This window comes from Eurypyga helias, unplaced genomic scaffold, assembly GCF_000690775.1.
Source record: "Eurypyga helias isolate BGI_N326 unplaced genomic scaffold, ASM69077v1 scaffold22027, whole genome shotgun sequence".
Lineage (NCBI taxonomy): Eukaryota > Metazoa > Chordata > Aves > Eurypygiformes > Eurypygidae > Eurypyga > Eurypyga helias.
Genome location: NW_010261394.1, coordinates 115301 through 132747, shown reverse-complemented (window position 1 = coordinate 132747; position 17447 = coordinate 115301). Strand labels below are relative to the sequence as shown.

The 17447-nt window shown below is 32.6% G+C and overlaps 1 protein-coding gene across 1 annotated transcript in view; it reads right to left on the bottom strand.

Moving 5' to 3' along the window:
* Positions 1-3697: 3697 nt before the first annotated feature.
* Positions 3698-17447, bottom strand: part of LRRIQ1 (leucine-rich repeats and IQ motif containing 1) — a gene marked incomplete at its 3' end in the record, with an annotated part of 86862 nt that continues 73112 nt past the window's right edge. Inside the window, exons 23-24 of the mRNA XM_010155366.1 lie at positions 5196-5328; positions 3698-3758 (exon numbers count right to left, since the gene is read on the bottom strand). Coding sequence (XP_010153668.1) covers positions 3698-3758; positions 5196-5328 — 194 coding nt within the window. The remainder of the gene's footprint in view (positions 3759-5195; positions 5329-17447) is intronic.

Sequence of the window (17447 nt, the reverse complement as noted above, 5' to 3'; positions counted from 1 at the left end):
ATGATTCTATGATTCTATGACCTTCAGAAGTTGAGTCTAGGAGGCAGATGAAGTCCATCCTCTATCTGTGTGAAAATCCCCAAGTCCTTTCAGAAGCTAGGTGACTGAGTGAAGTCCATTTTTTTAACAAACAAACAAAAATGTGGGAAGACTATGCTAGTGGTAATGTCACCAAACTCTTGCATAATATAGTAGTAGCTAGACTGCTCGATGCGGAATCGAGAGACTGGGTCTCAACTCCTTCCCTGGTGGAGTTCAAGCCTGCAGCTCCCTTTTTCTCAGGAAAATGCCTTTACAATAAAGTTGTAGGCTATTCTGGAGGAGACGATCTCCAGACTTCCTGTTCAAACCAGCTCACTGTACTAAGAGCAGCACTGCACCAGTGCAGGCAGGCTTTGTAGTCCAGTCTAACTTAGAGAATGCAGATGAAATGGAGACCTGTTTCATTTCTGTGTCTTTACCCAGTCACTGTTTAATGTAAAATTCATTAAAAAGTTCATGAGTTTTCAAACCGACAAGCCCAAAGATACAGAGATATTTCGCTTTTCCTTCTTGACTGTGTACCATTTTTGTCAGCACAGTAAGTTTATCCCTTGTTTTCTGATGCTTGACTTTTATAGATTTAATGATCATGATTTTAAAGGTTTGCTTTGCACAGGTAGCAGGTTGTATTATTGCTGTTAATATCAATAATTTATTTTCTTTTTTATAGCAGTATCAAGAAACCTTGAAAAGAGTAACGGTTTTATCCTGACATTTTATATTTTTGGCGTTAATATTTACAATCACTTTGAGCTTGTGAGATCTCCATATGTTTAAAATCTTAAACCAGAAAGCTTTCAGTCTTTTGTTTATTAGAAGTAATCGAATCATTGTGATGCTCAGAAACATTCAAACCAACGCAATTGATCATTCTTGTTTCCATCTAACCTGTTTAACACAGCACAAGTATTCTAATGTCCCAGTTTCCAAAGACCCTGGAGGCCACAGTATTTTAAACAACTAACTTTCCCATGGAATTATTATCCAATCCCTACCATCATAGAATCTGAGGTTTCATCATCTTGTAGACTAATATTCAGTGTTGTAAACTAGATTTTAATAGGGATATCTGCATCTCTGATGTAAAATATTTGTTATTTTCTTTCAAATAAAGATAAGTGTTTTCACCCAATTACAGTCAGAGTAATATTTAAAGTTGTATTAATGACTGGAGGAAACTTAATTACAGGTTTGTAAAGAACCTGACTGAAAGTCCTCGGAAGGTAATTAAAACCTTCCCTTTTACATTTATAGCTTAGAGCCAAAAATTTGGAATAAATTTAAGATACGGATACACTTTTTAAGAGAGTTCAGTATTGGACTTCCATTGGTAGAGATCACCTTATTTAATTCCTCAGACCTTTTGAACTTAGTTTTATTACTACAAACTTTTTTTTTTTTTTGCAATTATTTGGAACTTAATATTAATCAGGAGGAATCTTTGCCTTGAACACAGCTCTGCATCTGAATATTTGTCTATTCCTTTTGCCTATTAAATTATCAAATTATTCTGAAAACTTTTGAGATTAAAAGTGCTTTTAAATTCAAGTTATATCTTAATGATTTGGAGATGTTGATTAATAACAAAGTGGTTAACCATGTAGGTAACTTCAAGTACATACAACGATGAATCAGGAAGTCTACTCTATTTGTCATTCAGCAAAATCATATTAATTTCAAGTGCCCACTTTAAACTGTAAGTCAACATGCCTTCCTAAGACATTATGTAGATCATCAAAATGATCAAAATTAACATAATGAGGTCTTATTGTAGGTAAATGTAGCAACTTACTGCAGGTTGCTACATGGGGTTTATTCCCCATTGAGAAGGTCTAAGACTTTATTGTTAATTTGCAGCCACTGAAGAACTATTTTGTATCCATGAAAAGAATATCTTAAATTCTTGGAATGTGCACAAATATCAGTTAGTAAATTATAATTATCTGGTACTTTCAGAATGCAGGCTTATGTAACACATACAAATTAGGGATCCTATTACACACTAGGAAAATTTACGATAATTCATATGATGTATGAATTAACTACTGGAAATACCCAGAAGTATTTTCCTCTTCTAATTTTTTTTTTTTTTTTTGTTTAAAGTGTATGTCTTTTTCTTTCAGTTTACCAGAACTTTTTGTACTTTTTACTAATGATTGCAGTTAAGTAAAAACTTCATTTTTGTCATGATTTCATAGCTTTTAACTGAGTTACCGTGCAAAAGCATTAAAAGTATGTTCACATTTCACATTTCAACCTTTAAATGTTAAGAGAAGCCGTAAAGATTTTAAAACCATAATTCTCCAGCAGTCTGTGTGTACAAACCACATCATTATTTCATTGCCTATATAGTACTGTTTTCTGCAGTAGAGATACATTTTATTCCTTTCTCTATTTTTTGACCCTCTATTGCATTTTTCTCTGTATTTCATTCATGTGGAACAGCTATGTAATTATGTGGCACAGTCTGTGACAATCCCATAACACTGCCAGTTATGTGGGCATACCACATAATACTGTTGTGGGATTGCAGCACTGTTTTGTGGACAGAACTGCTTATTGTAAGTAAGATACAATCTACCTATGTGCACATATGCTTACTGTTAATTATATAATATGTAATTTAGATAACATTATTAGATTATGATTTTCTCAAATTGGAGCAGTTACTGATTTAGACTTTACCTAACAAATAGCTATAAGTGCTGCTGCAACAAACCCCATAACAACAGTCATCTGGTTCATGATCTCAGACACTAAACTTTGATGGAATCCTAAGAACTGGACACATCCCACACCAGAATAAAATAACTGACAAAATCTGACTTCCAGAAAATAATAATAATAACCTCTAAATCGTGGAAGCATTTTTTTCAACAGTAGATTTTAGAAGAGTTTATGGAAGCATTTCTAAACCAAGCATATTTCATAGATGGTGAAGCTAAGGAAGACAGAGGCTAGAAAGGGCTAAGATTGCTCAAAGTACAGAATGAGGTATATGACACATATCTAAGCGGGAAATACCTTTTATGCAACATTTTACATTATGTATATGAAGATAAGACACTAATTCTGTACAGCTTGGTTTTGACCTATTTTTTAATCTTAATGTGTCAACAAGATTATATCCACAAGAATATTGCTAATTTGGCAAAAAAACGTAAAGTGTATATATATATGTAGAGAGAGAGAGTAAATAAATAAATTGGCCTGTAGGCATCATAACACTACTCACTATCAAAGGAAGTCTTGGCCATCTCTAACACTGAGTCTTTTCATTTTGTAAATCTTAAGATTGTTAAATTGCTCATATTCTCCTTCCTACCAACGTACCAGATTACCCACTTCAGAAAATACACTGTGTTTTTTTTTAATGCTGCAAACGAAACACACAGTAGCATTTGATGACTTAAAACCAAAATCAGTATCAGATTATGAAGCTAGAACCCTATGTACACATGTGGGTTCTTGTGCTCAAACCTTTTCTTCTGATCTCCATCAATGGGTGACTTGATTGCCAAACAGAAACAACATTAAGGAATTATATTCAATTAAAAAAATATATCCTCATTGTTTTTACACCAAATATGCATTTGAAAACACCATCAAGGCATACCAGAATTCTACAAAATCCCACAAGGAAACAAGTTCTTACCACAAGTTGTACTTGTCTACTGTCACGTATCACAGGATCTAACTCAGGCAAAAAATGACAGCTGGGAAAAATGTAGAATAGAAATTTCAATAAATCCCACAGTACTGAGTTCAATAAAATATCTGTACAGAATCTTCTCCTAAAAACAACCCTGCTTAAGCAGAAACTATAGTATTTAAAATAAATCCATGTTTAAGATGTATCAGAATAATTAATCTTCACTGATAATGTTAAAGTATCAGAGTAATTAGTATTAATTTTTTGCAATTCAGATTGAAATAATTCATTAATAGTTAATATTTTTATTCCAATAACAGAATACTAATTCAAAAGTATAAAAATCAATAAACACAACCATGTATGAATTTTTGCATGCACTGACATAAATTACAGTCAAAGCAGTTGTCACATTACTTTACGTAGGAATAAAATTGTTTTCAGTTACGTAAATGTATCAGCTGTTCTAAACAGTCTACCAATGACATTCCAGTGGAGGTCAGTGGGACTTCTGCCACATTCAGAAATGGTATCGTAACCTTAAAAAGTGTCAGTACAAATACTAGGGCATAGCACACACCTGTAGAGGTAACATAATAACATTAAAAAAAAAAGCTTTTATAAATTTCCGTGTCTTCTAAGGAGTATGTACTCCATATACTTCCTACAGTCATTGATACAATTTAGAAATGGGGAACCGTTTTCCATACAAAACAATATGCAGTCCATTTAATTACAAAGTAAATAGCTTTTTAATGAAAATACAGTTAAAATGCTTACACTAAATTGATTGCTTGCCTACTGACACCTTGTTTGGTTTTATTAGAGGTTGGCATTCTGACTACTGATGACCACTAAGATATCAATGGTTTATATTGAATTTATGACTAAAATATACTTACTATGCTTTCATGTTAGTTTAGGGAATGAGATTAACTTTGTCTTTAATTGTATTGTTACTTAACCTGTTTAATAACCAAAATTAAATCTAGAAGGAGCATTTTTGCAACATTTTACTGAAGTATACTATGAAGATATAAGATTTGGGTTTATGTTTTGAAGACAAAATATAAATACGTACTATCTAGTTAAAAAGTGGGGTCTTTACTTCCTTAATCAAATCTAACAATATAGGTAATGTTACAGTTGATCTAATTACATAAAACTATACTATATACCAATAAAATAAAATATGTGATGAATAAGCATTTTTTCTACACTCTACAGTATAAAACCCACTGCATTTCTAGTGTAAAGCTGTGTAGGTATTTATCATAAGAGTCTGCACTGTTCATCATTTCATTATCACTCTGGAAGAAGTATCTGTACAATGACTATTAAACCAATCCTAAAGAGTACCCATGTTTGGGACCTGGAAATAGAGTGGACTGCCTGCTAGCTACAAAGTCATGTTTGTTTTAAAACTATTAACCTAGGTTTCACTTTACAAGACAAATTTAAAATTAAAAAAAAAAATCTAATTTAAAGGCAATGACCTCACCACTTCATATTTTTGGAACTGTCTGCTTCATAATCCAAAATCTGTGTATGAAGCCATTGGTATGTAAAGTCTTTTCTCCTCTGTAGTTTTTCATCTAAAGTAGTGTCCAGCTGAGAAAATTCTTCTTTTTTACCTGGGGAGGAAAAAAGATATTCGTCTTTCATTATTTTTATAAAATGTATTTTTTTCAAGATTCCACAGGTGAACTTTGAGCTTGTTGCCTTTTCCAAAAAAAAAAAAAAAAGGCAATTACTTCATTTTCTTGTAGAGTCCAGCTAACCTAAATTTCTTCAGATATATTTAAGAAATAATTTGAAATTAATTTTTAATTTTATATCTTATTTTCTCTTTTGGGATTAAATGTTGACTTTCTGAATAAATTTATTTTTATTGGGAAATAAGATAATATAACATCTGTAAATGTTGCTTATTGTGCAATCTTTATTATTATAAATACACATTCATTTATGTTTACAAACATTGGACAAAAAACCAACATATGTGAGTGGACAAATGGCAGTCTTATTCCTCTGATCTGTCTTTCACTGATAAGACTTAAGACATTTTAATGTCTTCCTATTCCTTAATGTCTTCCTATTAAAAGGATCAGTATTATTTATTAATTTACTAAAACATTTACCTTTTCCTCCATTAAAAGGGAAATCTATGTAGAGATTTAAAACCGGTATTAGAAATTAATTTCTGAGTCTGTGTGCCAGTGATGGTCAAAAGAAGATGCACATGTAGTAAGCTATGACAAAACTTACAAAAAACTTGAATGCTTATAGCATGGCAAGATATTTTTCCAAACTTACTGTTTGTAATTTGCCTTAGTTGCAGTTTGAATTTTTGAGTGAATTATGTTTGAAACACAACTGGATTTATTTAATAAAATTTTATTCTAACTTTATTTTTATTTATTTTTGCATGTTAATTATAAAACATTAGTGAAACAAGAAAGTGACCAAGATAAAAGTGCACACAATAAGGATTTTTGTTCTTAAAATCACATATGCTATTAAACAGAGTATTCTTGTTCAATATTACTGTGGCTTTTTTTCTCAAATGGGCAGACACTATGCAATAATTTGTTTAATAATGCTGCAGAAAATTGTATTCTATTTTCTTCTTTGGAACATATCCATGTTCTTACTTTTCAATAGTATCATCTTTCTTTTTAATTTTGATTATTTTTAATTTAAAAATTATTTTTAATATTTTAATTCTTATGAAAAAAATACTATGTTATTAATTAAAACACAGCATTATCACCTTTCTATTCCACTTATGAACATCATGTGTTTGAAGATCTGGTGTATCAGTATCATAAACACCCATTTGCTTGATCGCTTTCTTAAATTAGGGCTGTTTCTTTTTTAAAACCTGGACCTGATTTTGTAGAAGTACTAACACTCACAAATTCCACAAGAGTTCCAAAGAGCTGTAAGCATTCTGCATCTTTGAAATAGATCAGACTTACAATCTTTAATTGTTAAACCCAGACAACTCTTAGAATATCAAAGAAAAAAGGAACACATCAAAGAAGACACAACTCCATCAAAATAACAAATTAATCTTGGAGGTATTTAAAGCATTGTATCCTCATGAGATTATCACTTCTAAGCTTTCAATCTTTGTGAGATTTTTTTTTTTTTTTTTACAACACACGTTAATAATTTAAGATTGGAACACTCTCACATTTGGCACTGATACAATAATGATTTTTAGGTGCTGTCATCCACATACATATTGTGTACTTAGGCCAGACACAACACAACTTCAGCGGCACCTACTGCCATTTTCCTACAGAGTCTGCACATCTAAATAGAGAACTCATTCAGAAGAGCCTGGGCACATGAAACGTCATTGCTACTGAACATTACATGAAAATAACAAATTCTTTTCTAGGTCCCAAAATCAACATGCAAACCCATAAGAACTTGAACTTTGGGATCCAGCAAAATGTCATTCTCTGTCAAATTCATTTGCTGGGCATTCTCTGGACAGCACAACTCCTGTACAGCTTAAAATATGGATGCTACTTATATACATTAAATTAGACTATCTCTGGATAATGGATCAAGTGAGTTAAAGGAGAAGAATCTGTGAACTACTTCTGATATGCACCCCAAGTTATGTATAACTCATAGGTTTTTCTTCAAGATTGATATATCTCGTGCCCTCAGCTGTAGCAGTTAGCTTTAAAAAGAGGACTGAAGCATAGCCAAAGGGAATAGCTTGGCAGGTGGAAGCCAGAGATTCAAATTTCAACAGGCTAAGGAGTACCTCAAACCTACGCTTCCCACTGCCTAAGGAGTACTTCATACCCATGTTTCTCAGTGCAAGGGCAAATGTCTTTAACAGCAAGCCAGTATACAAAAAGAAGGAAGATGGTTACACAATGTCTACATTCAGGGTGATCATTCAGATTCTGCATTTTAATTTTCAGATTCTATGCCCAGGAAACATTGATCCTGAGTGTTCTAAATTACAGTTAGCTACTCAACCCTTTGTCACTTTATATGCAAGGAGATGCTAAGGAACCTGATTCAACATGGTGATTTTTTTTCCACATCTATTTGTAGATGACAGGAAGATAAAAGTTCTAACTTCAATATGTCATATGTTTCTTTTAACAGAGAAGTCTGCACTGTATCCAACCCTTTACAGCTAAATTTGGAGTTTAGAAGATGATCAAATTCTCTTCAAAACTTGCTTCATACAGAATACAACACAAATGAAGTAAGAGATGAAGAAAGCTAAGACGTACAGTGCGAAAGAAGGGTTTGGAATTTCTTCAGCATTCTAAGTTTTCCTCCCTTAATATAAAAAATCTGTGACCAGAGTTAATTTTCTCAATATGTATTCTAGAAATGGTGCTCTTAATATGGGAATTAAGTAGCTGAGCTTGACTATAAAATTCACGTCTATGCCATTAATAGATTGAAGTTTTTCTTATCTGTCAGTATTTTGGTATATACTACTGATCAGCAATATGTATTATGAGGGCATGTGCATGCGAGTGTGTATGAGTGTACAAACAATATGAAAATATTATTCTGAATGAAAATTCTAATTATATATACACTGTGAGGATTTTTATAATTTCTCCTGTCTGCTATAAACTTATGTTATAATACAAATTAATAATCTTGAAATCCCAAACCTAAAATCCAACTTTTACTCTCATTTTCTCCATACATTAGTCAGTAAACATAATGGCATTATTTCTGTTACAATCTGTATAATACACACAGAACAGAAAGCAAGAACACGAGTAGTAACATTGCTACCAAAGCAGGAAACTGAAGAATTTGTAAACAGACAGGAAAATAACAATAATAATAACTGCACAATAACCCCCCCTTTCCAACCCCCAAACCACCCAGAAACTTAGAATAGAATAAGAGAAAGGAGAAAAATTCCTTCTCTTCCACAAATATCTTGACACATTTGTCAGAAGTCTGTTTTGTTTAAAGTCATTAAGTTCACCTTAGCATTATGTAGCAATCACTACATGCTGAAAATACCGGCTTTGGAAAAAGCATAGTATTTAGAGTGGTCTTTAGCATGCTCACAAGTACATTTATATTAGCAATATACATAATGCTTGCAATTCGTAGTATCATGTGGCAGTAATTGATATAGATTTCTTTTCATCTAAAATTATAGTACCTCCAGAAAATGTTTGTTTGTCTGCGACTCAGGTCTGGGAATGTTCATGTAGTGGAACACATACATTTCTACCTTAAAAACACAGAAACTTGTTTGTGACATAGCTATAGTGTATGGATTAGTTAGTTTTACATGTGACTTTCGACTAAATCAACTCCCATCTCTAGGACTATAATGAATGAAATGAAAATATATAGCACTGTCTGAGTGAGTTCACAGATGAATAAAAGATGAAACATAGATTTTTATTTTCATAAGAATACCATATCTGATTATGACCTGCAAAATTTCTTGATGCTTAAACGTGCGTTATCAATTACATCACAATGAGTTTTGAACATGGGAGTGCTAACCAATACACAAGAGCATGTCTTTCAAAAATTATGAAAGCAAATAGAGAAAGGACAAAACATTTCTGATTTTTTTTCTAAAACTTGTGCCCTTTTTCTCTTTCTACCAGGTATCTCAGATTTTTTGCAGACTATAAATAAGGTTTACTATATTTCTATTCCACCTGCAAACGTCCTTCTCTTATCTCCTCATCTGCTGTTGCAATCATCTCCTTTTTACCACATGACTGTTCTGGACCTCACCCTCACACTTATTTTCCCTTCACTGAAACCAGGTATTCACCACACTTAGAGTTAAGAACATAGTCTACTTTGGCTGTCCTTTTTCTCCGTTTTCATTTCTATTTTTTGTGGTCTTTCACACTGTGCTCTGTGTGATTAACACAGTAATAAACCTTCACCTACTTCATTCATCTTGCTTCAGTGGTTACCATATTTCAGCCAGTGCTTTCTGTGTTACTTCTTTGATGTCTTATTATTAGATAATGCAATAGCTGAACACGTTATCTGAGATTCCTAAACCACTGAAACCGTACAAATTTCAGCTTCTGAATTCAAGGAAAACAGGATTTCATACTTGGGCCTTCCCACACATTCTTTTCTATTTTGCTACTTGTTCCTGCTTCTGCAGAATACATCACTGCTACTATTTATCAGTATTGGTTAGTATTTATCCCTAACTTATTGATTATGCTCTATTTGTTCCTTTTCCCATATTGAGGCAAATAGAAATCTTACTTAGTCTTCAATTGTGTACTTTTAAGAAACCTCGTTAAAAGTTATTTCTCTCTATTAATATCACAATAGCGTTGAAGTTCTCCCAGTATTTCCTGATTATTGAATCTCTTTCACTGCAACCTTCTGATCACACAAATGCATTGCCAACTACTACTCCATATTAATTTGTTCTTCTTGTGAACATGGTACATTTCTCTTTGAATTGCTTCATGAACTTCACTTTCCTGGCACTGACTTCAAGGCAGCATTAAACACTGTTTGTTTCAATTTATCCAGCTTTTGCAGCTTTCATGGGCTGTCACTACTGTACTCCTCCATTTATGCTAAACACAGTTTCTCATTTTTCTTCTGTAACTTCCTTCATGGCAATATCATTTCCATACCATGATGTTTCCTAAGACATACAACACCTTTCTGAGTTTGTCTATAAACCTAAAGAAAGATTTCACCTGAGGTGTGTATGGGAAGCTGCCATACATGCCATTGCTGATCTAATTTCTTGCTAATGTATGACTGTTCTGATCTGGTTCAGACAGTGAATCTTGGGATAAAAACCTGAAGATATATTTGGGGAAAGATACAGAGATTGAATAGCGGAGGGCTAATAACAATAATAATGTAAGAATAGGTTGCTTGGGTCAATTAAAAATAAGAAGTCATACAGATGGGAAATAAAAATAAAGGAACAGTAGTGCACTGGTTTAAGACAGGTCCATATTCTCTAATAAATTGTATGAGATTCCCTTGTCCACCAAGTAAAGAATTATTTCTTTAAAAAAATAAACCAGAAAACAAAACATTATTCTGCCATTTGATTAAACTGGTTAATTTCATAGCATTTAAACCACTACATTTACAGTTATGTAGACTACTGTTCAAACACATTCATATCAAGAAAATGTTCAGCAAAATTTTTTTTTTTTTGTCAGAATGCTACAGCAGTCATTTAACACTGGAATTAACATACAGTTATGGTTCTTTATTTTAACCTCAGTAAATGTCAAAAGCCATGTGAATTTTTGCCATAGAAAAGCAGAAGAAAAAGCAGGAGAACGAACAGCACAAACATGTGGAAATGCTAAGACTGTAATTTCTCTGAAACCTTCCAAGTTTGGAAAGGCAAATATCAAGCCCTGGTGACTAAGACTATGATTTTGCATTTATTAAATTTTTTATTAAATGTCGTATAGTCACTACCTCCACTCAGTTGAAATGTATCAGCTGCTCTGGCTAATTTCATTTGTACTAAGGCAAGTATTGAAGGCATCTAAATACCAAACTCTTCAGCTTCAGTATGCTGGACCCTTTTATTGTGGTAATAGCATTACTGTTAGGACAGCCAGAAATTTTCGTAGTGGATTAATGGTGAAAATAGACGGTATTTTACTCAGGAATAAGTGCAAACCAAGCAACAACAGGCAGGATGAAGAGTATATATAAAGAAAAGTTGAATATCTCAGCACCTACCTACACACACACATGGCTTCCTCAGGTAACCTTAAACAGATAGGAGTTGCATTACAACTAAAAAGAACAGACTAACATTGCTCACCAGCCACCCAAGGGCTGACTTGCTTTATGTATAGGCTGGGAAATAACATGAAATAGTTTCATGGTTGAAAAACTAAATTGGTTCTTTCTTAATAAAAACCACCCAAAAAAAAACCCCACCAAAACCAACCCCCAAATCTACATAAATGGAGAAACTACAGAGATGATATTTTACCTACATGCACATAGAGATATGAGTTCCTGATATAAACTACTCCTTTCTGCAATCAGCGCTCATCAATATCCACTCAGGCTTTTCCAAGTTCAAAAAGTACATAACAAATGTACAGAACTATGCTGTACTTTCACATTATTCTTTCGTGTAGTCTTCTACGAGCAGGGTGTTTTGTGGTCTATATACTACCTGCTTCAGCCACTCAGCATGGGAAAATCTCATCAACAGAAGTAAATCTGAAGTATAGCCAAGAGTTACCCAGACATCTCTGGATAGTTAAAGGTCCAAAGAAATCAGGGAGGAGTGAAAAAACATTTTGAAGTGGTATTTTCAGCATTTCCATGCTTAGGTATGTGTTAGTAAATGTAAGGAATACATAAAATAGAAGTAGATTGAGCCTATTTTGTTTATCCTTACTGCCCACACTTCCCCGTAATTTCTGTCTCATCCTCCAAATCTGCCTAGTACAGATCCTATCTCTAGCTTTTCTCATAATCTTTGTGAATTAATAAACTCCTTAATGACGGACGTTCTCAACTGAAAAGAGGAATGGATTGTGTATTGCTCAGAAGAAAATTAAGAGATGCATAACATTAACATTTATTTTTAGAGACTCTTTTGATAGATTTTAATTCAATACATTGTCAGTTCTTAAGTGACAGAAACACTCAAGAACTTGAACAGAAATGCTTAGTTGCTCAGTAATGAAACAGCATTCCCTGGCAAGAAAAGATTATCACTTCGTATGGAGTCCGAGACAGAGGAATACCTTTCTCTAAATTCAATAAACCAAGCAAAATTATTTAAGACATCAGATCTTCCAAAGGAATTCTCAAAAAAACAAATACAAAGGAACACTTTGTAAGAGCACAGGAGGTCTAACTACTACGTTGTCCCCTATCAAGAGGGCAAAAAATACAAAATACAATAAATATTGAGTGTGACAACTATTAAGGTTTGTTTTGTTTGTATTGAAGGACTTAAAAGGTACAAAAAAATGCAAACCCAACAAAAGGTTTGTTCAAAATAACAATTTGAGGTTGCTATGTGACAAGAAGATACATATGACAAGTATTAAAGAAGTCAGAAAAAACCATCATTACTCAGGAACAGTATGAAGTTGGTCAGTAAAGCTGACTTTACACCACATGAATAATGGTCTCATAACTTTTAGGAACAAGTAATTAAAACATATAATTCTGTATCACAGTTTGCAAATGTACATTTTAAAAAATATGTTTATCCTTGAGAATAATGATTTTTTTCTACATAGTTATCTGAATAATATATGACCTTGTTTTTAAGAACTCATGTTCATCTGATGTGATGTACACAGGTATTATACGTGATTGGTACTTATCAATACAGAGCAGCACTGAAAGTTAAATAATGAAATTATTGTAGTAATGTCAATATGTAGTTCAGTTATGAACAGCTATGAATTGGTTATCTCTTCTATCCATTATGTATACATATAATTTTCAATTTAAAAGTGTTTTTATGTGTAAAAATATTTCTGGCTTACTTTATGATGTTGACTTGAAATACCTGTTGGTGTTTGATGAAGGTACTGTGACAGCAATTCACAGCTTTGTCAGTTCAGAAATGCGTAACAGCAGAACTGCTCTGCATTGTCAAATATACACACAAAGACTACACAGACTAAGTGCAAGGCTGCTGTTTAATTTACTTTATAGTTAAAACCCAGAGGTACCACTGAAGATCAGGCCTGTCATTATGCCAAACATTGTATAAACAAGGCTTGATTTAATGCTCATTGAATTCAATGGATAGAGAGTCTCAGATAGACATGGTTCTTTTTCTTAAGTCTCTACATCTAAAGTGAGTTAATCCCCAAGTGTGTACAGTTCTTATATATTTATATCCAGCTTAAAAATAACCATAAATACTAAACTTAGGAGAGACTATAAATAAATATAGACATAAAAGTTCTAATTCTTCTTATTAAATTATACTTAATTGATTGATGCATCATGGAAAAAAATAAACAATATGAAATCTTAGTGTCTTATGGATCTATTAAAAAAATGGGAATTCCATTTGTAAAGGACAGGTAAAAAAAGCAAAACAAAACCAAAATGTTCCTGCAAGTTGCTCCAGGTTCATTCTTAATTCACATGGCTCAACAAGCTTAGTATTTTTAGAGATTTCTTGATTAACTGGACTGGAGTTTCAAGTCATAAACATATGAAAAATGCAATAATTGAAACAGTATATAATTTGGGAGAGACCAACACATATTCAAGAGTATTCAGTCTCACAGGAATTGAATTGACTTAATTACATCTATTTTGGATCATTTATAGTTACAATGGCACAGAATTTTTCTATCTATGCAGAGGAAGTTTTAATGACTTACCTCACTGCTTGAAGAAATCAGAGTTGAAAAAGGAATAAATTAGCCCTGACTCCTCCTGTTCATTTACGGAATTTTGCTTAGACTTTTATTTAAATTATATTTTTAATGAGAAAATAAGCAAATAAAAACCCCAGTTCTATTACTGAAAATATTTTGAGCGTGTTTAAGTTAGTTTCTTTACTACTAAATTTTTAAGCTAAACTTGTTATGAAACTCTCCAACTCACTGACATATACATATATATTTCTATGTACATATACGTAAAATTTGTTTGAAAAGGAGAGAAATATATTAAATACCATGATGATTCTGAATAGGTGAATTTGCCCCATGTGCATTCTGTTGATATTTGCAATAGCTTTCAAGACAGCCATAACTAATTAACTTTAAAGTATAATTTGTTTTATCCGTTGCCTAACAACAGGTAAAACAGTTGTCCATTCCTAACTTTGGTTGTTTGCAGCCAATTATCTAAGCCCCTGCCTACAGCACAGGAACTTACAGAGCATTAAGATCTGATCCAAAAAGGAGTGTAACCCCATAAAGTCCAATTAGGTAAGGAAACTCCCACTTGAGATTAAGGAATTTCAATAGCTAATCTTATTTATTTACTCCAAAAGAAAGTATTATTTATTTGTTATATTATTACATTATGAGTTTTACAACCTTATAGACTAAATTAGGCTATTACATTTGTATGAACTTACATGGGAAATTGTATATGATTAGATATGTATATGATATTATTTCTTTTGGTATGTGAATTAAATATGATTGAACTAACCAAATCAAGATTATACTTCCACTGTAACAGTCACTGTCATGAAGAAGAAACAGCACTTCATTGCCAAGTTTGAATGTAACAAGAAAATACCTGCTTTTTGCCTTACATCAGAGAATTTTTTTTATAAGAAAGTTTCCTTTTTTGACAAGATAGATCAATTTTAATGCAAAGTCATGTGAGTGAAAACGCAAACAGAATATTTAAAAATGTTGAAGAAATAGAAAAATATTAAAAGGGAATATTTACACAAAATATTTTAATTTAACTATAAAAGTGAGCACAAAATGTTCTTGCATTGCAGAAAGATTTCTCTGCTTTTCTGAAAAACAAATACATCGATTAGAGACAGTATGTTAGAGGTACTGACAGAGACTAGAAAAATGTATATGTATCTGCAATAAGAATACAAAAAAATGTACGTAAGTAAATACAGAAACTTGTCTGACACTTGTACCACAGTTCTTGAAACCCTCTTTCAAATCTTTGAACTTCTCCATATTCTGGTTCAGTGAATGCATCAAGGGATACTAAAACTGGAGAAGTGTCTGTATAGCATCAACATCCTCAAAGCAGCCAGGTCTCTGAACAGACTCTCCTTCAGGATTCTGGCTAGAAGAGGAGGAAAACAGGAGAAAAGAACGCAGTGATGTAGCAAAACAGTCACTAAAATCAAGATAGCTAATTTTCAATTCAATGATATTTAAAAAGTCTTAATTCTACTTACCTTCTCCTGGATTCCAAACAGATTCTTCACCTTTCACCTGACTAGTCCTGAATAACTACATCTCACAGGGCTCTGGGTGCTCATCAGTACTGTGTCCTTGTGCAATTGTATTAACTATGCAGTGAAAAAAAGTGTATTTGTCCCAACCATTTCTATAATGGAGAAACATATTGTTGATGGGCAGTCATAGAAATATATGGCACTCTCACGGGGGGAAATAAAACAAATTTCAAAGTAAGGAATTAGCATAATACATGGATAACACACAAGCTTAGTAATATAAATCATAGTAACTGTTTGTACAAAGGTATAAAACCCCAAAATCCTGAGCAGCCATAACTGTGGAAGAAGCAACTTTTAAAATTTATTCCAAGTAAGATTTTATAAATATTTCCATTTGCAATAAATGAAAGATGTTTGAAAGAGAATTGTGAATACAGTGCACATAACTCACATGATATGATGACAGCCTATGCACTGTTTTAGCATATGTAGACCAGACTACAAGTAGAGTCTGACAAAACCTAAGAAGGCAGACCTGGCTAAGAGTCAGGAGTCACGCTTATTAAATTGAACTCTCAGGGGTATCATGCAATCAGAGGTCACAATCGAGGCAACAGAAGCAATGTCACGATATCAGAGAAAGGGCCAATTCAGACCTGCTCCCTGACAGGCAGTGAGGTCACGGCTTGCGGCAAATAACTGTATTAAAAGGGAATATTCTCTGCACACTTTTAGAACTGTCATCTGAACAAACAAAGCCAGGTCATTGCTAGGTTAAATCAGAACTTTCTGCCTTAGTAGCACATAGCTTCCTTTCTTTTTACATTCACTACTAATTTCTCAATTACAAAATATACCTCAGCAAATTCTCAGTAAATTTAACTTTGAAATACATAATAGTATTTAAACCCTTACACCCGGCCCGCCCCCCCCCCAAATGATAAATTCTATCTTTGATGAAAGATATCCACGGTCTCTTCACAAACTGAAAATTACTAAGCTTGCTTCATATTAGAATCAATTTCTTAGTAAGCCTGATACTTAATCTGCATTCAGAAAACGTTTTAAAAAAATCTGCTTGTTTAATGATGATTGTGAAAGTGAAATGAAGTTAAACTCTTGGCTCGTTACTTGGATCTTTTTATCTTGTTACTTGGACTGGGTTATCTACAAGATACTAAAAAAGTAGCAATTTATGAAATGATAGCCATATTGGATTAGTTAACTTGACAATAAACCTGCAAAGGAAAATCTATTATAGATTGTCATGTAAATGAAATTTTACTCAAAAAAATTATCTCTGTATGCAGCTTTCATAGGAATATGAGAAAAAATACATATATATAAAAACTAGAAAATTTAGTATTTCTACCTTTTTTTATACACATAAACCAGCTAAAATATGTGCAGCACATACATCAAGACAGCACAAACCTATGAAATTCAAACAACATCAAAAATTTTTTTGTATTGCACGTGGGTAAGAATTGAACTGTAAAGTTATGAAATTGGAAGTTGTACCTTATAGCAGTAACAGCACAGAATTACAGAGTTATCACTTCATGACTGTACATTTTTATTAAAATATCTGAGTTACTTGCAACTCATTGTGATATCATCTGTCTATGATACAATTTAATCGATTACATGAAACTTGTTAAAGCTATACCTTTGCTATGACAGTTAGTATTGAGCAGCATAAAATTTTTAATACCTAGATTTCAGTTTTAGAATCTTGTTTTAATGTGTTGAAAACACATATGTTGCACTTTACCAAAATATATTATTACTTATATCTGAAAAATATTATTACTTATAAAAAAAGAGATGTGAATAGATGTTCAATATTAAACACATGAAAATGGCCTTTTT